The sequence below is a fragment of the Girardinichthys multiradiatus genome, chromosome 5 (assembly GCF_021462225.1).
Source record: "Girardinichthys multiradiatus isolate DD_20200921_A chromosome 5, DD_fGirMul_XY1, whole genome shotgun sequence".
In the NCBI taxonomy this organism is placed as follows: Eukaryota; Metazoa; Chordata; class Actinopteri; order Cyprinodontiformes; family Goodeidae; genus Girardinichthys; species Girardinichthys multiradiatus.
In genome coordinates, this window is record NC_061798.1 from 53291570 (window position 1) to 53315326 (window position 23757).

Below are 23757 nucleotides of genomic sequence, written 5' to 3' on the forward strand. Positions count from 1 at the left end.
CCCTGGATCAATTAAGGCTTTAATATGAAATGAAGTTATCTGAACATGTTGGATCGGACTACCTGTAAGTCAAAGGTTCTCCTAGAACCATAGAAAAGTAAAGACTTGAACTCCTTTTGTTTGCAAGAGACCACATAGGGGGAGCATATTCCCTGTCTCCCTGTGCTGAATGGAGATTGTTGTTCTTCTCACAGTCATGGGACCCTGTTTGCTTCTCCTAAACCATGTGAGTCATGAGAAAGAAGAAAAACAGGATCAGACGGGGAAGAGAAAACATGGAGGAATTAGCTCGCTGGATGAGGGAAGCCAGCTGCTGGCTGTGGAGCTGCTGCTGCGATGATAAACAGAAGGAGGAGGAAGAGGAGGACAACGAGACGAAGCAGAGTGTAAAGGATGGAGGACCAGAGGAGGACGACGACAGTCCAAGGAGCTGCAGGAGCTGGACTTCTATCCCGCCTTCTGTGGTACCTTAGAAATGTTTCAGATTAAATACAAATTTACTCGGACACAAAGGAACCAAAGATGTCAGAATTTGTTTAAGGAGGAACCAAGGCATTCAGATGTTGTCCAAGGTGGAGCTGTTGCTGCCAGGTGGTGTTTAAAGGGGAACCAAATTTTACGGATATTTTTTAGGGTGGCAACAAAGCTCAGAGGCTGTGTTTAGTGTGGAACCAATGACCTCAGGTGAAGTTTTAGGTGGAAGATTCTGTACTGGTTGATATAGAAGCTTTTAGGGGGTTTCATCAGTCTGTAACGGGGAAGTATGGTTGTGCTAAAGTTTTGTTGTGCCTGAAAAGTCTCCTCTTCCCACACTTCCCTTTAAACCCTGCTTCTGTCTGCATGTTTAGGTGGATCGTGAACCTACCAACCCACCTGGGCCTCAGCCTCACTGGTTCCACACTTTGCAAGTCAGACGGTTCAGGGTTCCAAGAGGACGAAGCAACAGTGACCCGCTGAGAGCAGCGACCGTGCAGGAATGTTTCCCCTGGGTCAGCTGAAGATGTCATGGGGTGTGTGATTTAATGACCATATTATGTTCTTCAGGGCCTGATGTCTGACATGTGCTGTGCTCAGAAAGCGGGTCTGGAGTTTGGAGCAGCGCACTCATACCTGAGTCTGGAGAAGTTGGGAGAAGGAGCGTTTGCGTCCGTCTACAAAGGCATCAGCAGGTCAGATTTTTTATGACATCACAGAGTAATTATTAACATGCATCATTTTGAACCAATGTAGGCTTTATTACACTTTTTAGTTTTACTGACAAAGTTCAGACATTAAACAGTTTGAAATGTTTCTGACTTTCTCATTTTTACTTTACAGTTTCATTTTTTATGTGTTGTAAAAATATTCACTGATTAAAAGCTTGTTTTTGTTATTAAAGTACGTGTACTTTTAAGCCCAAAATTATTTATACCCTCAGCAGATTTAAATTTCGTTATGTTAGGTATTATTCAGTCAACTCAGAGGTAAGAACGACACAGAGTCAGTTTTACTTGTAACAAGGGTAGCCAACTTTGCAGTGCAACTACAAAGTTTTGACACCCTATCTCTTTATTTATATGCTGTGGTCCAAACACAGTTCAATAGACAGTTCATACAGGGTGTGTGTGTGTGAGACTGAAAGGAGGCTGATTCTCACGGGCCTCTGGTGTGTGTGTGTGTGTGTGTGTGTGTGTGTACAAATAGATAACAGAATCCAACACACCAGGGAGGACTGCATACCAGAGATACAGAGCGGAGTGCAGGTGCATTACAGCACAAAGTTTTTACATGAGTGATAACAAGTCCTCACACCCATCCAACACATACTTTAGTTTATTTAAGAGGTTTCTGACAGGAAATGAGACATGTATTTTTCAAAACATATTAAAACAATGCAAAAGGAGGATAATAATTCAACTATTTCATTTTTAGTTGTTATAAATAGAAATCAATCAGAACCTATTCTATCAGTTCAGCATCTTTCTGCATTTTTCTTCTGGTATTCAGATCATTCATCTATGACATAGATGAATGATCCATGGTGATCAGCTCCAAGTCTCAGGGTTTGGAAGGCCTCCTTACCATCACCCTAATCTTTAGCTCTCTGCACAAATTCATTTTGAGATCCAAGTCTGGACTCTAACTGGGCCGCTCCAAAATGGCAATATTACTTCCAGCCAGAAGAGTCATGCGTTTAAGCCTAAATCTGCAGGGTGTGAATACTTTCTTTAACTGTTCTACTTCAACATTAACAGATATAAGACAAACAACGTTCTCAATCTATAAGGAAATACAAACAAATCTTAAAATAGAAAGAAATGCAATTAAAATTTGGATTTAAAAAACTATTGAAAATTGAAATATTCTTAATTTATTTAATTGTAAATGTACCATTAATTTCCGACTTTATTGATACAATATGAAAGAACCTGTTTTTGTCACAGTGGGGTTTTGGGGTGGACCGAAGCACAGACAAGAGCTCGGGTGCAGCATTTCAAGCAGTCTTTAGTTTATTAAAAATATCAAAAAAGGAAACAAAAACACTGTAGAAATCCAAACTTGCAAAGTTTCTGCAGGAAACATGCGGAACTCAAAGCATGGACGAGGGCAACGAAGGAAGGTGAGAGACGAGAGGAACCAGCAAAGGACAATGAAACAAAACCAACTAATATACTGAGGGAGAACAAAGGCAGGTAATCAAAGGAACTAAGAACAGGTGAGACAAGGAGGCTGAGGGAGCAAGTGAACCTAATAAAACCAAAGCATGAGGAAAAGGGACTAAAGACAAGACAGTAAGCAGACCTAAATGAAACTATAAACCAAGATAAAAATAAAACATAAGAATCAAGGATAAACATGAACTGAAGGAAACTGAGAAACTGGAGGGAACATAAGAACTTAGCAAAACAGAAACCATAAGGAAACCCTGACTACAAAAGTAAACAAACTCAAACCAACACTGATAGACTAAAACTAAGAATGAAGAAGATGAAACGAGGACTAGAATAAAAGTAAACAATAACTAACCCTAACCTATAAAGGAGGAACTAGAGAACAAAGATCAACTAGGGAGAACAAGGCTAAGAAGAACAGGAGAATAAAGGGAACTTAAACCAAGTAATAACTAAAAGGGGAAAACAAATGATGAGAGGAGTAACAAAAAAGAAACTAATAAATAAGAGAGTGCCAGAGAACTCTGATAAATAATAATAATAATCATAATAAGGAAACCCTTCTAAGAAAACAGGAAAGCGACGCCAAGGGAACTAGGAGAGCACACTGGGGGGCAGAAGATAACCAAAGCAGAAAACTACAAACATGAATACAAAACACAAATAAGAAACATCTAGCTAAAAAGGTAAACAAAAACACAAAACCAAAAGCAAAGACCAAAATGTCGCACCACAACAGTTTTTAGACAGCTTGATCAATATTTATTTATTAATTCATGTTTTCATACCTTTGATTGCAATTTTGGATATTTTAATTTAATCTTTTTAAATCTATTTTTTCAAACGTGTATTTTTACTTTGTAATCTTGAGATGTTATTGATCATCTGAGGTTGAGTAGCTCCTGACTGTGGTTGTGACGGGGTTATAAATCATCTACAAAGTGATGGATTTAATTGATGGTGGTTTCATTGTAACTCATCTCTTCTTCTGCGGAGGATAAACGGGAAGCTGGTGGCTCTGAAGGTGATTCGTATGAAGACAGAGGAGGGGGTCCCATTCACTGCCATCAGAGAAGGTGACCAATTGGATGTGTCTGTCATCTACCTGAGTCTACACCTGTGTCGGCGCTCACACTTGTGTGTGTGTCTGTGTGTGTGAGCAGCGTCTCTTCTAAAACATCTGAAACATGCCAACATCGTCCTCCTTCATGACATCATCCACACCAGTGAGACACTCACCTTTGTCTTCGAATATGTGGTGAGGAAGGCCTTTGCTCTGATTCAGCAGTATCCAGTCTGACCTGAGGGGGCGCTACAGATTCAGTCTCAGGCCTTTTTTAGTTTAACGGGGACATGTGATGCTTTTACATCCTTCCTTTTCACCATAAATCATCCAGCTATGGTCTAAATAAAGTGGAACCTCAACGCTTTGGTCTGAACTCCTTGTTCTTGTAGCTCCACAGGTTCCTCTTTTACCTGCTCTAAGGAGCGCCTGACAGCAACTCGTTTAGGTGCCGTCTCTTTAAATGCTACTGAGACGCTTCACATCCCGCCCCCCTCCAGGTCAAAGAGTGCTGCACTTTAACCCCATCGGCCATTTTTGTAGTTTAACAATTAAATGGCGTCGCAGAAAGGAGACAAAAATGAAACCTGTTGATGTAATAATATTAAAACCTGCAGTCTGGTTCTGACCTCCAGGAGCTAAAAGCAGCACACAACGCTAACATCAGCAGAAGACCCGATGCTACTGCTATCAGAACTACGGCCAGGACATCAGATCAACACAATAAATTCATGTCTAAAATAAAGTTTGTTGTCATTTTAGCGTTATTTGCAGCTTACTGCTTTGCTGTGTCCGTCGTTTCCATAGACAGAAGGAACCTGAGCCCTTAATCAGATGAAGTCTTTCAGCAAATCCTTCTTGATACTGGAGGAGGTTGATGAAGAACTCGTCCTTGAAGAGCTTCATGCAGATGAAGAGAAATTTCTCCACTGATGTGGGAACATTTCCATCAAAAATAACTTTTAACCTGGAACTTTAAAGAGGTTCTGGTGCTGGAGGACTGTGGAAAGAACTGTTAAAACACCCAACAACCGAACCACACTTATCCTTTTTCAGCTTTAGCGTACTTGAGCTTGAAATACAAAATCACAGAAAAAATTAAAAATGGCTGATAAGCGACATTATTCAGCCCGAAGTCCATGACCTTGTTTAGCTGATCGTCAGCAAAAACTGTGATGCAACAGTTGGAAAAAAGTGACAGAGGATGGAGAAAACTGAACGGACTGAAAAATACGACCCAAACAGAATATAAAGATACCTACGCAGCACCTGGAGAGACTGAATTCAACTTTTCTGCTCTTCTACATACGGTGGCCGGGAGGTGCAAACCAACATTAAAGTATCTGAGACACTTTTGCAAATTTCGAGACAAATTCACATTTCAGAAAACTATTTAAGAAGATAATAAACACTTTTATAAGTCTCGAAACAATTTTAGAAATGACAAAATCTTACGAAAAGGGAATGTACCAACTCCGACGCTGACCCGAAAGTAATAACGGGTGACCCAAGGTGGACAGCAACCGAGTGGCGTTTTGCGGCGCACATATGAGTAGTTTAACTCGGTTTTGTTTTTCGTGTGGTCGGTCCTTTGAGTCGGAGAGACAGCAGCTCAATTTGTGGCAGTAGCAACTAGAAATGGTCCTTCCGCCACCAGAGGGCGCCACGGGGTGCCAGACCAGACCAGCAGCAATAGCCTCTAAGATGCTGCCAATCTGGCTGCTGCTGTTTTTGCCGAAGCAAATGGTGATTATCGGCAAATAGATTGTCATTATAGTTATTAGGTACTGACTGATAATCAGTAATTATCATCAAATGATGATGTCATTATTTGATAAACAGTGTTAGACCCATATTATAAGGTTTACTTGTGATAGAAACTAGGTCCTAAATAGCATTAGGTGTATATAAAACGTGCTGAAAGGACGACGAAGAGACATTCCACAAACAGTCGGTTTATTATAGATCATGAATGGTTACTGTGATGTTACTCACAGAAAATAAAATGAATTATTAAAACACGCTGGCAACCTGGAGTACCTGGCCTCCAGGTTGCCTCCAGGTTGCCACCAGGTTGCCAGACCATCTGTAAAAGACTCCAGGTTGCTGCATGTTTTACTGGGGTCAAGCCAGCTGCCTCCACTTCGATAAATGATGGTCCAATCAACTCTCACAGTTTTGTTGTGCGTAAAAACATCACCAATCACGACAGTGGTGCTTACTGAGATCTTAGTAAAAGCAATATTTTTTAAATTAACTGACTTGTGGTGATGTCATTGTTGCTGTTATTTATACAGGTCCTTTTCAAAATATTAGCATATTGTGATAAAGTTCATTATTTTCCATAATGTCATGATGAAAATTTAATATTCATATATTTTAGATTCATTGCACACTAACTGAAATATTTCAGGTCTTTTATTGTCTTAATACGGATGATTTTGGCATACAGCTCATGAAAACCCAAAATTCCTATCTCACAAAATTAGCATATTTCATCCGACCAATAAAAGAAAAGTGTTTTTAATACAAAAAACGTCAACCTTCAAATAATCATGTACAGTTATGCACTCAATACTTGGTCGGGAATCCTTTTGCAGAAATGACTGCTTCAATGCGGCGTGGCATGGAGGCAATCAGCCTGTGGCACTGCTGAGGTCTTATGGAGGCCCAGGATGCTTCGATAGCGGCCTTTAGCTCATCCAGAGTGTTGGGTCTTGAGTCTCTCAACGTTCTCTTCACAATATCCCACAGATTCACTATGGGGTTCAGGTCAGGAGAGTTGGCAGGCCATTTGAGCACAGTGATACCATGGTCAGTAAACCATTTACCAGTGGTTTTGGCACTGTGAGCAGGTGCCAGGTCGTGCTGAAAAATGAAATCTTCATCTCCATAAAGCTTTTCAGCAGATGGAAGCATGAAGTGCTCCAAAATCTCCTGATAGCTAGCTGCATTGACCCTGCCCTTGATAAAACACAGTGGACCAACACCAGCAGCTGACACGGCACCCCAGACCATCACTGACTGTGGGTACTTGACACTGGACTTCTGGCATTTTGGCATTTCCTTCTCCCCAGTCTTCCTCCAGACTCTGGCACCTTGATTTCCAAATGACATGCAGAATTTGCTTTCATCCGAAAAAAGTACTTTGGACCACTGAGCAACAGTCCAGTGCTGCTTCTCTGTAGCCCAGGTCAGGCGCTTCTGCCGCTGTTTCTGGTTCAAAAGTGGCTTGACCTGGGGAATGCGGCACCTGTAGCCCATTTCCTGCACACGCCTGTGCACGGTGGCTCTGGATGTTTCTACTCCAGACTCAGTCCACTACTTCTGCAGGTCCCCCAAGGTCTGGAATCGGCCCTTCTCCACAATCTTCCTCAGGGTCCGGTCACCTCTTCTCGTTATGCAGCGTTTTCTGCCACACTTTTTCCTTCCCACAGACTTCCCACTGAGGTGCCTTGATACAGCACTCTGGGAACAGCCTATTCGTTCAGAAATGTCTTTCTGTGTCTTACCCTCTTGCTTGAGGGTGTCAATAGTGGCCTTCTGGACAGCAGTCAGGTCGGCAGTCTTACCCATGATTGGGGTTTTGAGTGATGAACCAGGCTGGGAGTTTTAAAGGCCTCAGGAATCTTTTGCAGGTGTTTAGAGTTAACTCGTTGATTCAGATGATTAGGTTCATAGCTCGTTTAGAGACCCTTTTAATGAGATGCTAATTTTGTGAGATAGGAATTTTGGGTTTTCATGAGCTGTATGCCAAAATCATCCGTATTAAGACAATAAAAGACCTGAAATATTTCAGTTAGTGTGCAATGAATCTAAAATATATGAATGTTAAATTTTCATCATGACATTATGGAAAATAATTAACTTTATCACAATATGCTAATATTTTGAGAAGGACCTGTATTAGATATTTAAGAGTCCACCCGCAAATATGTAGATGACGTTTTAGTTTATTTCACCGTTTTACGTGGTCATTTGTGTGCATTTCAGAATGTCCATTTATATTCCTGCTTCGGGAATATATATGGAATATATAATATATATATAAGCGTGGAAGCTTCTTCCACGCTTATTAAAACTAAATAGTTTCCAGTGACCAGTCTCACTTCACCTTGACTGAACACCTCCAGATGTCACTCAGTAAATTTCATCAAGATCTGATGTGGAATTTCAAAATTAAAGCCTCGATTGCTGTCCTTCTTGGGTCACCATGAGCGCCCCCGTTATCACTTCTGGGTCAGCGTTGGAATTGGTACATTCCCTTTTCATTAGATTTTGTCATTTTTAAATGTGTTTCACATGTTATTAAAATGTATTCTGAAATTTTTGTTTGTTTTCTCAAATGTAAAAGTGTTTCATGTCTTGTTAAATTGTTTTGAGAAATGTGAATTTGTCTCTGGGTTTGTAAAAGTGTTTCAGATTTTGTAATGTTGGTTTGCACCTCCCGGTCACTGTACCTACAGACTCCAAGTACACATCAAACTGTGCGATCCACCTAAACATACAGACAGAGACTGAGTTTAAAGGGCCGTGTGGGAAGAGGACACTTTCCAAGTACAACAAAACTTTAGAACAACTATACTTCCCTTTAACAGACTGAAGAAATCTCCTAAAAAGGCTAAAAAAGTGAATTTTGCATCATATGTCCCCTTTAAATTTGAGTTAAATGTTTAAAACCTGCAGCTAAAGACATTTCTAATGTTTCTGAACTCAAACACAAAAAGCCATTCAGTCATGTTTTAATGGGAGGAAGTTTCACTATGAGTGGCACTGATTTACTGACTAATGTTTATGTTGTAGCTCCTGTCTTCCTGCAGGGGGCACTGCATCAGACAGTGGTAGATAGAAACATTTTGCTTAATTTTGTTTTTGCTGCAGCAGACAGATCTGGCCCAGTACATGATGCAACACCCCGGAGGACTTCATTCCCACAATGTGCGGGTATGTGCACACAGCAGGGGGCACTGCAGGAACAACCCACACTGCACTTTGCACTAAATATGCTGCTTTTCTGCAGATCTTTATGTTCCAGCTGCTCCGCGCTCTTACCTACATCCACAGTCGCAGGATCCTGCACCGAGACCTGAAGCCCCACAACCTGCTCATCAGCTACCTAGGCGAGCTCAAACTAGCCGACTTTGGTGAGGAGGGCCCCCTACAGGCTGACAAACATAGCACAGCACATAGAACATTTAGTTTTTCACTTTACTGTAAGAAAAAAAACACAAACTTCCACTGTCAGTTTTTGAACTTGAAGGGTTCTGTGGTACAGGTCTGGCTCGGTCAAAGTCCATTCCCACTCAGAACCTCTCCTCAGAAGTGGTGACACTGTGGTATCGGCCACCTGATGTTCTGTTGGGATCCATAGATTATTCTACGGCTCTTGACATGTGGTAAGTGACAAGTCCAACACCCAACACCCCGAACAGCTGCAGCTGTGAAGATCAATAAAGTTTGCTTTTAATTAGGGGGGCAGGCTGTATCTTCATAGAGATGCTGCAGGGATCCCCAGCGTTTGCAGGAGGTTCTGATGAGCTGGAGCAGCTGCAGAACATCTGGACGGTCAGTTTACTGCTCACTGAGTTCTGATCGGAATAGTTCAAGGTAAAAAAAAACACAATTTCAGAATCAGATTTAGCTTTTTCACTGAGTTTCTGCACAAACAAGGAATTTGATTTTGGTTCCACTTTGCTATCAATGATATTTTTAATATAAATGTATAAGGGACAATATAAAATACGTGGGTTTTTTTTTTTGGTAAGTATGTATATACAGTATTTTTACAAAAGAAAGGACATGGTTGAATTGTTTAAATATGCCTGGTATGGATCTGGATTCAGAGACAGTCTGGGGAGAGAAACTGTCTCTGTGTTTTGCCATTAGCCTTCTAAATATTAAAAATCTATCTACACAGTAATACACAGAAATTAAAATATAAATAAAGAGTAAAAACGTAAGAAAATACATTTTCGGTAATTTTCTTTTTATTTTATTTTAAATGCTTTAAAAATCAGCTGGGTAGAAATAGTTTCAAGGTAGGACTGGTTTAAACTTTTATGAGTAATTTGTGCGTGAGCATAGTTTCATGAATCCTGATATGTTTTTACCCAGTTGTCTAGATCTAAGCAGATGCCATGTTTTAGTAGGAAATCCAATCAGGTCCCAGGTCTGGAGCCTGAGTTCTTGTGCTGGAGAAGTAAAACTTGACTTTGACAGCGGGCAATAGGGCTGTTGAGTCCACTCACTAGTGTGGAGATATTTTTGCCGTGTGCTGTAAAGGGTTTTATTTTGTTGTGGTTATTTAATGGTTATGTGTTTCTGAACTCCTGCAGGTTCTGGGCCTCCCCTCAGAAGACAACTGGCCTGGAGTCAGTCTGCTGCCTAATTATAGACCAGGTGAGCTCACCTGTACATGTGTTCACATTCTGAGGTTTAATAACCTTTTAGCTTACATTTGTTTTCTCTTCTTAGACTGGTTTATTCACTGCAAGCCAAAGCAGTTTAGAAAGGTTTGGAAAAGGTAAGCTACACCAACTCAAAAAAATCTAGGATAAAGATTTGCCTGATAGAGTTTTTTCTTATAAACTTTAACTATGTTCATACTAACATGCTGACATAGCCTCTAACCTATCCATCCACTGGCTATATCCACTTATCCTTGCAGGGTCGCTGGGGGGCCTATCTCCAGAGGTCATTGGGTGGGGGGCAGGCTGCACCCTGGAAAGGTTGCCAGTCCATCACAGGACAAAACAGATAGAGACAGAAAAAACACACTTAGAACAATTTGGAGAGACCAGATTTCCCAGTGGTTCTCAAATCCCAGTGCTCCCCCCCCTTTGAAGAATGATGAATCTTCAGACAACCCCATCCAAACAAAACAAAACTGGAATAATAACTGTAATAATAAAGTACTACAATCAGTCTTTTATCCACTGCAGAACAAGAGCAATGAGGTTTAACTTGAGTGAAGAACAAAGACAAGTGCAATTATATGGTAAACAATATAAAATAATATAATAAGTCTCCTCAGTCATTATCCTCATTGGTCTTTGTTCTGGTTGACCCGACATGTTGCCTATGCTTCTTTGTGCTCTGTAATATATTTCTTCATTTTACAGACAGAAGAGCCTCTCTGGATGTGTCCACATTACCCTGTTACTTTTTTTTATTGTGTCACTCCTAAAAGAGTCAGAGTCCTGCGACATTCACGTTAGTTCCGTGCGTTCATGTAGTTCCAGGATAAAAAAAGGCAAGGCTGATCGCGTGCCCCCAGTCATGCAGTCAGTTTGAGAATGACTGAGTTAACCTAACAGTCGCGTATTTGGACTACAGGAGAAACCTGGGTACCTGGAGAGAACCCACTCACGCGTGGGAGAAAAGTCAGACTTTATGCCTATGCCGGGATCCGAACCCAGAACCTTATTGCTGCACAGCAATGGCGCTAACAACCACACCACCATGCAACCTAGCCTTTAAGCCACATGGGTAACAAGGCTAACTGGACCTGCTTGAGAATGGTAAAATGCCTACTCACGGTGGCCTCCTTTTCTTAAGGAAAGTTATGTTTATTTTCTTTTTTCATTCAGCTGGTTTTAAATGAAGAAGGGAATAACCTTTGATGATGCATGGAAAATAATAGTCATGCTATTATGGAGGGTTAGGGTTAGGGTTAGGGTCAGTGTAACAGTGAAAATTTATCCCATGCTGCCTGATAATTTGACCTATTGGAAGCATATATATAGTAAAGAGAATTGGCCCAAGTACTGAACCCTGTGGTACTCCACAATTAACCCTGGAGTTTAAAGATGATTTATCATTTACATGAACAAACTGGAATCTGTCAGACAAATAAGATTTAAACCAGCCTAGCGCTGTTCCCCTGATCCCTACAGCATATTCCAGCCTTTTTAAGAGAATATTATGGTCGACTGGATCAAATGTAGCACTGAGATCTAACAGAACCAGAACAGACACAAGTCCATTATCTGAGGCCATAAGAATATCATTAGTGACTTTCAGCAGAGCTGTTTCAGTGCTATGATGAGCTCTGAAACCTGACTGAAACTCTTCAAACAGGTCATTGCTGTGTAAATGTTCACACATTTGATTAGAAACTATTTTCTCAAGAATTTTAGATAAGAATGGAAGATTGGATATAGGTCTGTAATTTATTAAGTCATCTCGATCAAGCGAAGGTTTCTTAAGTAAAGGTTTAATTACAGCTAACTTAAAAGCCTGTGGTTCTGATCCATTTACTAAAGATAGATTAATCATAACTAAAATGGGGCTGGTAATCAGAGGGAACACTTCCTTAAATAATTTGGTTGGGATTGGGTCTAACATACAAGTTGAAGGTTTAGATGAAGCTAATATTTCTGATAACTCAGGAAGCTCCACAGGATCAAAACAGTCCAAACACAGATCAGGTTCTATAGTTACTTCCAATGTTGTCTGACTTGCTGAGGATGAAGGTGATTGGCTGCAGTCTACTGTCGCTCCAGGAACTGTACACCTCCAGGACCCTGAAGCGGGCAGGGAAGATTCTGGCTGATCCCTCCCACCCCGGTCACAGACTCTTTGAGACTCTCCCCTCTGGCAGGAGGCTGCGGTCCATCCGGACCAAAACCTCACGCCACAAGAACAGTTTTTTCCCATCTGCCACCAGCCTGGTTAACAAAGCCCGGAAACCACCCTGACATTCCCCCTTTCCCCCACACCCCCCCTTTTTTTGCTGACAGGACACCTGTAACCTGTAACTCTAAGCGTTACATTAACGCTCAGCTTGGACTCCTGCTTACTTGCACTGCTTTACTTGCACAATGATCACCTGCACTGTTGTATTGCTCTTGCATCTTATACTGCTCTATATTTACTCTCACTCACTTAAAACTGTGCACTTATATTTATATTATATTGTAGATATGTTTGTACTGTTTAATTTGTACTGTATTGCACCGACTACGCCAAAACAAATTCCTTGTATGTCCAAAAACGTACTTGGCAATAAAGCTTTTCTGATTCTGATTCTGATTCTGATGAAGTAATCATCTTCAGGAGTATGTCAAAGGTTTTCTTTTTATTAGAATCAATTTTATTTAAGAAGAATCCCATAACGTCATGTCTGCTAAGAGCTAAGGGAATGGATGGCTCAACAGAGCTATGACTCTGTGTAAGTTTAGCAACTGTACTAAAGAGAAACCTAGGATTATTCTTGTTCTCTTCTATTAAAGATGAGAAATAAGCTGTTCTAGCTTGGTGAAGTGTCTTTTTATACAACAATAGGGACAGCATCCCTATCTGCCGGTGTCCACCACCAGGTTTGGGGTCTGCCGTCATGACAGACGCCACAGACCTTACGGCCACAGCTATGGGCGGCAGCATTGACAACAGACACGGAGAACATGGTCCACTCGGACTCTATGTCTCTAACCTCCCCCAGAATCTGGTCAAAGCTCTCCCGGAGGTGGGAGTTGAATACATCCCTCACCGAGGACTCCACCAGACATTCTTAGCAGACCCTCACTCTATGCTTGGGCCTGCCACGTCTGTCCGACTTTCTCCTCTTCCAGCAGATCCAACTCACCACCAGGTGTTGATCAGTGGACAGCTTAACCCCTCTCTTCACCCGAGTGTCCAAAACATGTGGCAGAAGGTCTGAAGACATGACAACAAAGTCCTCCTGCCTAGGATGTCTAGGTGCCAAGTACAATGATGAACACCTTTATGCTTGAACATGGTGTTCATTATGGACAATCCGTGACTAGCACAGAGGTACAATTCCTCCCAATCACACCTCTCCAGCTGTCACTTTCGTTTCCCACATAGGCATTGAAGTCCCCCAGCAGAATTACGGAGTCCACGGGAGGGGCACTATGCAGCACCTCCGACAGGGATGCCAAGAGGGCTGGGTACTGCGCACTACCGCTCGGCCCATGGGCCAAAACCACAGTCAGAGACCTGTCCCTGACCCGAAAGCGCAGGGATGCGACTCTTTCATCCCCCTGGGTAAACCCCAACACGAGACAGCTGAGCGGGGAGAAAACAAGCAATTCCACTCCAGTTCGTCGCCTCTGGGGCTTAGATCTTATATATGGGCCTCTAGATCTTATATATAGAGTATATATATCTCTATATATATAGATATATAGAGATATATATCTATAGAACCACAGAAAAAATGCTTTAAACAAAGAATGTTTTCAAAAATGGAAGTGTTAATAATTTATTTCCATCAATCAACAAAATGCAGTGAGTGAACAACAGAGAAATCTAAATCAAATCCATCTTTGGTGTGACCACCCTTTGGCTTCAAAACAGCATCAATTCTTCTAGGTAGACTTGGACAGAGTTTTGGAAGGAACTCGGCTGGTAGGTTGTTTCAAACATCTTGGAGAACTAACCACAGATCTTCTGTGGATGGAGGCTTCCTCACATCCTTCTGTCTCTTCATGTAATCCCAGACACACTCCATGATGTTGAGATCAGGGCTCTGTGGGGCCAGACCATCACTTCCAGTAAGTCTTGTTCTTCTTTACGCTGAAGATAGTTCTTAAAGACTCTGGCTTTATGTTTGGGTTCACTCACTTAGCATTTTGTAAATTGATAAAAATCATCATTTATATTTCTGAGAGCATTTGTTCACACCTGCCTAAAACATTTTCACAGTACCGTATATAGATGGATGGATGGATGGATGGATGGATGGATGGATGGATGGATAGATAGATAGATAGATAGATAGATAGATAGATAGATAGATAGATAGATAGATAGATAGATAGATAGATAGATAGATAGATAGATAGATAGATAGATAGATAGATAGATAGATAGATAGATAGATAGATAGATAGATAGATAGATAGATAGATAGATAGATAGATAGATAGATAGATAGATAGATAGATAGATAGATAGATAGATAGATAGTTTTTGCCACATTTTTTAACTTGCTTGATTTTAAAAGCCATCTGCAGGATCAAGTATTCCAGTCAGTCCATGATGCTGTAATTAGGCTAACAGGTAAAGATGTAAAGATGATGACAGAAATCTGACTGCATGATGCAGTATTATTTATCACCTTTTTAACCGGCTCAGTTATGGTTGAGGTCCAAACACACCCTCCATTTCTGCTACCTGTATGACCCCTTCTCTTTTCCAATGGTTATAATCAGTCTGACAGAGAGAGGTATCCCAATCCTTGTGGTTTTTAGTAGAACAATGACCATCAGTGGGACCCTTTGTGGGGTTCCTTGAGACGACATTGTTGTAAATAAGCGCCGTTTAACTAAATAATCTGAACTGAAACTATCTGTGTAGTTATGCTGCTATAGGCTTAGGCTGCTGGAGGACATAATGACCACTTTCACCCTCTTCGCTACATTCTCACACTACTCTCCAATTTTGCATTATTTGCTGTTATTTCAGCTTTTAACTTTGTTCTCTCTTTTCTCTTCCTAGAAGCTACACCTGGCCTGACTCTGTGTCTACCTGTGACACCTTTCTGGAGAGGGGAATCGTCCAAGCTTCTGCTGGCAACAACTTAATGCTCACCTTCTACAGATGATCCACATGGCCCTGTCTTTTAGTGTTTAACCCTTTCTCTCTCCTAGACATGGCTACTGACTGAGCTTCTACTGTAACTAACTCTATGTTCTCTCTTTCAGACTCTAACCTTGAAAACTGGCTCAGAGTTTATCTGTTCTTTCTTTCTAGATGAAACGACTAAAGGAGCTACAACCATTAACATTTACTTTTCCTTCCCATAGAAAGTACTCCTGGATCAGTGCTTCTTTGGTCTCTTTGTGTCTCTGCTCTGTTCTCTCAAACCCCCAGTCGGTCGTGGCAGATGGCCGCTCACACTGAGCCTGGTTCTGGTTCTGCTGGAGGTTTCTTCCTGTTAAAAGGGAGTTTTTCCTCTCCACTGTCGCTACATGCATGCTCAGTATGAGGGATTGCTGCAAAGTCAACACCAGTGACTGTCCACTGTCTCTACATGCTCATCCAGGAGGAGTGAATGCTGCAAGTCACTGACTGGATGCAATCTGCTGGGTTTCCTTAGATAGAAAAACTTTTTATCCAATTTGAATAAATAACTGAATCTGACTGAACTGTTCAATGGTTAGGATTAATTGGAATGTATGAACCTGATTGTTGTGAAGAACCTTGAGACTTGGAGCTATATAAATAAAACTGAATTTAATTATTTATATTTTTAGATCTTTCTGTGTTAAACATGGATGGCTCAGTATTTTTTAATAATTCAAATAGTCATAGAATATCACAGTTTCTGTACCTACAGTCTTAAACTGAATTTGGGGTTTTTATCAGCTGTAACCCTTAATCATTCAAATGTGCAGAAATAAAAGCTAGAGATATATTCCTCTGTGTGTGAGGGATCAATAGACTTTATGAATTTCACATTTGAAATAAATGAGCTTTTCATTAATATTCTAATTTATTGAGAAACTTCTGTAAGTAATAATGGGTTCTTAATCAGCCCAGGTACAGTCAAGGCGATCTGCTTTGCAGATTTCTGCATGAGCATTTGGGGACTGTATAGAGCCACTATTCCTTTTGAACAAAAAGAACCCTCCAGCAGAACCAGAATCCAGGCTCTGACTAGGGCTGAGAAGACAGAAGTCCAGGAATATGTTTATGTTAAGGAAACAAAGAGCACACAGAGTTAATGGCAGCAACAGCGCCCCTAGTGGTTTCTCCCAAAGATAAACTTTAGGCCAGGAGGACCACTGCATGTAGGAGAATATTACAAAGTAATAAACTGCATAATGCCAGTTTGTAGTAGGTCTCTAATGTGTCTCTGTTTGTCTGGATCAGGTTGGAACAACTTTCCTATAAGACAGAGGACCTGGTCCAGAAGATACTGAAGCTGGTTCCGACAGAGCGGATTTCAGCTCAGGAGGCTATGCAGCATCCTTATTTTAGCACGCTTCCTGCTCCCATCATGCACCTCAGAGACAGTAAGACAATTACCTGCGAGCTACAGACAGCTTCTTTTTAGATCAACAATTATTTCTAAAACACAGTCAGGGTGAAATACAGAACAATGATGCATGGATTTTACATTAAGATTCATTAAATCCTGCCACTTTAAGCTCAGCCCCTTAACAGGCTGTTTTTAACAGCCCTAGTAAAGCCTCAGTTCATACCAGCTGTCCTCTGATTGGCCAGTCTGGTCGCCTGCAAAAGGCAGTGCCTCATACCAATTAGCTATCCTGCATGTTTTTTACACCAATATCAAGACAGTCGGAGGTTAGCTAAGCAGCTTCCTCTCGGTGTCCCCACTCTGGTCTTCCTTTAGCTGTAACTGTGGCTGCCAGAGGTTTCAAAAGGAGGCATCCTGTCACCAGCAAGTTTAATAACTTGGAAAATGTTAGCTGCTTTTCCATAACCGACCAGCTACTCATATTCAGGGACCCCATTGTTAAAAACCTTACAACTTTAACAGCACATTCTACCTTAAACACAGAATGAAATCCACTTTAAATAACTTGAATTAAAGTGTTATTTGCTGTTTCTCAGTTGTGTCCATCTTCAAAGTTTCTGGAGTTCGCCTGGAGACTGAGGTTAGAGACATCTTCAACCCCGGACGGAGACTGAAATCTTCACTGCTTCCTGCCGCCAACTGTTGGTGACCAAATTGTCCAATCAGAACAACCAGACCTAATAAGACAAGAAAAAGAGCAAACTAACCCTTTAGATGGGCTTAGTTTACGCTCTCCAACCACCTTCATGAGTGGATGGAGAGATGTTTCCATAAAAAGATGAATTCATTGAAATGTGTACAAATGAAATGTTACTAAATATAAATTGTCTGTCATTCTAATTTAAAGTGGTGGAATCCTCCAGTTTCCTTCCTGTTATCCTTGCTTTTTACCTTCTGTAATTTCATTTATCCTAACCTCAGACATTCTATGTGTTCAGGTTCTAGTTGCAGAGAGCCTGAATAAAATGTTGACAGTCTGCAGTATGTATCAGTTTTCCAGTTCTTTGACATGCAGCTGATCTGGAGCAGAAATTCTCTTGTTTAGACGTGTTTTGGCTCTGGAACCAGTTTGATATATAACACAGAGCGTAATAGCTTTTGTTGTTTTTCCTGACAAACGTCTTGCCTCTGCAGGCTCCAGCATGTCTCGTGCCTGCTTCAGGGTCTTAGACCATATTCAGAGTTTAATTCATGTTTGTGTGTGCCTCACAATTCACTCTCTCCTCATTTCTCTGCTTCTCTTTCTGTCCTCTCCCCTTGTGATCACAACATCTAAACTGCATCAGACTGCAACACAGGGTCGTACTCCAACAGGTCCGGTACCTGTGCCTTTTCCATGTGCACTTTTATGCTTTTTGTGCAGCATCATATTCAGTAAATTAGAATCTGGGTTCTGATGAGGCTCATTTGTCACTTTAAAGGCATCCTTTGAAAATAACCTTTAAGCAGATTACTTGTTTTCTCTCTTGATAACTTTCCTTTTCTGTGCTGTTGTGTTTGTGTGTGGTGGCGTCTGGTTGTGGGTGTTACTGGTGGCGGTTTCTATTTTGTGTGTGCATGTGTAGGGGAGGCCTGAATCTTGGTGGCAGGATGAGATTGGGAGAACAACTTTCTGTTGACCATTTTAATTAACTCTCCTTGAAGTACTGTTGCACGGCATATGAAATCAAACTATTCAAGTAAGTGCCTGTTTTCCTAAGCTTGTGAAATGGAACAATAAAGACTACACAGCAGTGATTCAACACGTCATCAGTACAGCCATGTCTTAGCTTGCCACAGCGTTTGGTTGAATATTTGAGTTTTTAGTGCCGCATCATTTTGTCAAGAGAAATAATTAAAGTGCAGATTCTAATTTGGTGTTGAGACAAGAACGTTTGAGATCGCCTTCAAAGTTGTAAAATGATTTGCATTTTAAATTATTGTTTGAACACATACCAATCATTGTTAATTAGTATTGAAACTAATTTGACCTTATTTCTAAATTCCTGAAAATGAACCTTGGTTCTCAAACATAATCATAAACATCCACATTGAACTGTCATATCATCGCACCAGTTTTCTTGGTTATGGTTTTCAGCCATTTTATTTGTTCCCTTTTTGCTTCATTTGGATATAGATTATAAGATTCCTTTATGCCTTCATGTTTGCTCAGTAGTTTTAGTTAATGTTTACTAGACTATTTAGTTGGTTATTTGTTGACTGAAATATGTTTTACTTGGAGTTGAATGGTTTCTCTCAATAAATTCTTGCATTTTACGGCAAAGTTGTGAATTTATTCCATATGTGTGCAGAGTTTGCTGTTCAATAATGCCAGTGCTTGAATCACTCTTGTGGAAAGCGGAAACACTCCAAAAAGGACGCTAGGCAAAGCTAAGGAAGATTAAACGGGTAATTAAACAAGTTAAAGACTTAATGCAAAGTCCTGGTAATGCTAACAAGGTACAAACATGTCTTGAAAATATATAAAGCTTGTTTAAAGAAGCAAAACATTTTTATGGAATTTGTATGTCTATACTCCCTTCTGAAGACCAGGAAAACAAATGTTTTGGTTTGACATTGTTGAGAAACATACAACTGCTTGTTTGGAGTCAAATAAATGGCCCCTGGAGGAGCCACGTGTCCCAGATGCACTTCCGGAGGGTGCTGTTGCCCCGTGTTTAGGATTTACCATTTCCAAGGACACTGAGAGCACATTCAAAAATATAAAGAATGTAACAGAAGATGACATTAGAGTAAAGTGATAATTCTTCTAATGTGTCTAGTATATTAAAAAACACTGTAAGTAAATCTTTGCCTACTACATGATCATCCAAATTTAGGGCTGAGGCTGAAACAGCTGCTCTTATGGCTCGTCAGAAGCTGCTGAGGGAAAAACATGCTTTGGAGGAACAGCAAGAGCAGCTGAGGAGAAAAATGGAGGAGCAACAAAAGCTGTTGAGGAGAAAGAAGGAGTTGGACTTTGGCATGGAGCTGGCAGCATCTATGGCTAAAGTGAGTGTGTTAAGAGCTTTAGTGGGTTCTTGTGTGTCTCATGCTTAGACTAAAACTGATTGGAGGAAGTAAGGGAACATGGTTAAATGCTGATGCGCAACTTTTGGACCTGAGGTTACTACTCACTCATCAGCTGTTGAGGCTGTAGGACAGGGGCCTATTTAATAGCAGGAGGGCCACCACCTCCAGCATCCAAACACTTTGGAGTCTGGACATTTTAAATAAACTGACAAAAATATTTTCTTTCATTTTTATTTAACATTCAATTAACACTAGAGTTTTTGTTTTTTAACTACTGATCAATTATTCACATGTCAACGAAATCATCTGCTGAACAGAAAATGCAATCCAATTTAAGCACCAATATTAAATGCACTTTGAATGACTCAGTCTGGCTGGGTCAGTACATTTTGGTAGAACAGTTCTGCCGTCCTTGTGCTGGTGGCAGGCAGGGCAATTGGCTTCACCTTTTCCTTAAGTGTTTCTGCCACAGCTTCCAGTCACTCTGTGATCATTTCCCAGTCAGTAAAGAGCTTTTTGTGGTTTTCTGAACTCCATAGTTCGTATGCTCCCTGTTGAGCTCTAAGAGACGTGTTATCAGCCGTGTAGCTCGCTCATACTGTCCCCTCAGTTCATTTGTTCTCCTTGTCCTACCCTCATACCCAGGTGGATAGGTTTGGTTGAAAGTTTTAACGTTTGCTTTCATGTCTCTTTAGATTTTCACTCTTTATAAGTTCCGCTGATTCGGAACATATAAGGCAGACTGGCCTTACACAATCAGGAGGTTAAAGGAAAGCGTATGCTTCTGTCCATTCATCTTTGAATGTGTGATTTTCAGAGTCCACTTAATGTATTTCTGACAAAGCCGTCTTGTTTTACTCACTCATCTGTTTACCAAGCCATTGTACGTTTCTTGACATTGTGGAGTTTGTTGAGAAGCAAGTCAAAATAGCAAGTGACCCTTTTCTTAGAAATATAGAAGATGCACCTGTCACAGGAAGAAAGGAAACAAAGATGGACAAGTTTCAAACTGATACGAAGGCTAGAGGTACTTCCATTGGCACTACTGTGGTACCTGCTAAGAAAAGAGTGATCTCACCATTAAAAGTGTGTTTTTTGGTGGAACTGGACATTCTTTAGATGTTTGCCTTCTTTTCAATAAAAGTACACAAAATGAAAAGATTTCTTTCTTGAAGGAGAACAGATTGTGCTTTAATAATAATAATACATTTTATTTAAAGGCGCCTTTCTAGGCACTCAAGGTTACCTTACATAACACAGACACAATTTAAATAAATAAATAAAATAAGTACAAAATGGGGTTAAATAAAACAGTGAAAAAATTACAATCACCATGCATAGGCTAATTTCAACAGATACGTTTAGAGTTTAGATTTGAAGTGTGGCAATGAGTGTGTTGCGGAGATCAGGTGGAAGTGAGTTCCAGAGATGGGGAGCAGACCGGCTGAATGCTCTGCTCCCCATAGTAACAAGAAGTTAAAGGAAGAACAAGGGGGAACAGTGAGATGGACCCAGGAGGAAGATCTGAGGGTACGGACAGGTACAATAATGTGAAGAAGGTTTGAAAGATATAAAGGAGCGAGGTTGTGAATAGTTTTAAAGGTAAGAAGGAGTATTTTGTAGTTGATACGATATGAAATAGGAAGCCAATGAAGCTGTTGTAGAACCGGTGTGATGTGATGGATTGAAGGAGTCCGTGTAATGATACAAGCTGCTGAGTTTTGAACCAATTGTAGTTTATGAAGGGTTTTCTGTGGTAGACCAAAAAGAAGAAAATTGCAATAATCTAAACGAGAGGTGACCAGACTGTGAACCAAGACAGCAGTGGAATGAGGAGTGAGAAAAGGACGAAGACGCTGAATATTACGAAGATGGAAGTAGGCTGATCGAGTAATATTATTGACATGGGACGTGAAGGAAAGGCTGCTAACAAGGATGACACCGAGACTCTTAACTTGAGGAGAAGGAAAGATGAACGAGTTATCAATTGAAATTGAAACATTATGAAGGTTTAGATGTATGTGCATGTGTATGTGTTTGTGTTTTTTATCCAATTTGAATAAAAAGCTAACTCTGACTGCACTGTTCAATTGTTAGGATTAATTGGAATGTATGAACCTGACTGTTGTGAAGAGCCTTGAGACAACATGTGTTGTGAATTGGCGCTATATAAATAAACTGAATTGAATTGGGCACATGAGTAAAAATTGCAGAAAACGTCTGGTGTGTAGAGTATTAAATCTTAGGCTCCCCACTTTGTTGCATGTCCACTTCAAAACAAAACAAAGGAGCTCAGGCCAGTGATGGCTTAGAAATGGATGGAGAAGGTGCTGTGGTGTCAGTTCAGTCCAGTTGCTTGATTGGAGCTGGTAACCAGAACTGTACACTCTCTGTTCTGCCAGTCCAGGTGAAATCCAAAAGGGGACATACGAATGTTGTCATTTATGCACTCTTTAAACCAGGAAGTACTGTCTCATTTAGTGCAGAGCAATTAATGAACCAGCTCAATGTTACTGGGAGAGAGATCCTCATTATTATGGGACAGGAGAAAGTGGTGGACTGTTAAATGTTGTTGGATTTGAAAGTTGCTGGGCTGGATTCAGACAGTTTTTGTAGCTTGCCCATAATATTCAGGCAAATAAGTATTCCTGTTCATTGAGGTAACATTACAGACTCAAAAGACCTCCAAGGATGGCTGCACCTGAGACATAAAAATACTAAAGATGGATGCAGATGTGGACCTTTAGATTGGCACACAGGTACCTCAAGCTCTGGACCAATTGAAGGTGGTGTGTGTGGTGGATTGGGGTCCTTATCCAATCAAGAGCATCCTGGGTTGGACAGTGAATGGCCCAACTGTGATCATTGTTAACTATCTGAAATCACAATGAATCGCAGGATGAACAATCTGGCCTATCAAAGGAAGATAAGTGCTTCACTGAGGTTGTCTCAGGGTCTGCCAAGCTCACCGATTTCCATTACAGTATTGGTTTGGCCGCAAGACAAAGATATTTCAAAATGCCAAATAATAGGACAGTTGCAGAACAGCATGTGTTGAGTCTAAAAAGGCTGGAATGATAATTCAACTCATCGCTTTGATTATATCACATTTATGTCTGGAATGCTGGCTGATGGCTATGCAGAGAGAGTTCCAACTGAGAACCTGGCATGTTGTGACGGTAGGGTATGGTATGAGGCCATGGTTCATCAGGTCAGGGTGCCAGCAGAAGACTCTGACTCATTGAGATTCTCATGGTGGCCTGATGGACATTGTAGTTGGGAGCGAGCTTTTGGAATACAAAATGGTGGTACATCTGTTCGGTGCTACTGCCTCTCCTAGTTGTGCATGTTTTGCTCTGAGGAAGTGTGCTGCGAACAATCAAAAGTGTTTTAGTTGAGTGGTGGTCAACACTGTTCTACATAATTTTTATGTTGACGATTGCTTGGTGTCTGTTTGCTCTGGAATAGAGCAAACAGACACCAATAGAGGAATATCCAGTTATACTATAGTATAGCATCCAGTAACACCGACCACTCTTTACACTAGAGCCACCTAGCCAGTAGCACTCACAAATATGTCATTGAATAGATATCTTGGCTAGAAGACCTTCATCACATTGATAATAAGGAAGTTAGTAAGCGTTTAAAACCTGTGAATTTTTTGTGACCTCGTCTCTGTGTCATCGTTTTCTTTAAGGCCGACTTGACCCACATGCAGAGAGAACACTCAAACAGAGAAGTGTGGATTAAAGATGGTTTATTTACACGATTAACAGAGAACTCAGTCAAAGAGGGGCATGGTCGGAGTTCAGGCTGAAAAGGAAACAGCAGATGGTGAGTGGTGGCCAGGGTAGGGAGAAAAAAAAACAATACAAAAACCTTAGCTCACTTTTCAGGCGGGATGGATCAGCCCGGGGGAGAGAGATGCGAGTCTGGGGCTGTACTGCTGCGCGGGTAGGCAACGTGGTCTGATGATCCAGAGGGGTCTTGTGGGAGAGCGGGCAGGTCGAACACGATCAGAC

The 23757-nt window shown here is 40.9% G+C and overlaps 1 protein-coding gene across 2 annotated transcripts; it reads left to right on the top strand.

Annotated features, from left to right (window-relative positions):
• The first annotated feature begins 241 nt into the window (after positions 1-241).
• On the top strand, positions 242-18979 carry cdk15 (cyclin-dependent kinase 15). Of its 2 annotated transcripts, none has more exons than XM_047366959.1 (13): positions 242-464; positions 849-989; positions 1075-1169; positions 3648-3727; positions 3815-3909; positions 8596-8658; positions 8735-8858; positions 8990-9110; positions 9186-9279; positions 10050-10113; positions 10189-10237; positions 16555-16697; positions 17260-18979. In XM_047366959.1, the coding sequence occupies exons 1-13, from the start codon at positions 276-278 to the stop codon at positions 17370-17372; spliced, it is 1371 nt and encodes a 456-aa protein (XP_047222915.1). In that variant the 5' UTR covers positions 242-275; the 3' UTR covers positions 17373-18979. The 2 variants fall into 2 exon arrangements, with proteins under 2 accessions (XP_047222915.1, XP_047222916.1); XM_047366960.1 differs by having other exon boundaries at positions 8599-8658.
• Positions 18980-23757: the final 4778 nt, after the last annotated feature.

Bases quoted from the DNA above. Each gene is read 5' to 3' on its own strand.
- cdk15 (XM_047366959.1), top strand. From the start codon at position 276: ATGGAGGAATTAGCTCGCTGGATGAGGGAAGCCAGCTGCTGGCTGTGG. The intron at 1,170-3,647 runs GTCAGATTTTTT...TCTTCTGCGGAG, and splicing joins GTCTACAAAGGCATCAGCAG to GATAAACGGGAAGCTGGTGG. The intron at 9,111-9,185 runs GTAAGTGACAAG...GCTTTTAATTAG, and splicing joins TCTACGGCTCTTGACATGTG to GGGGGCAGGCTGTATCTTCA.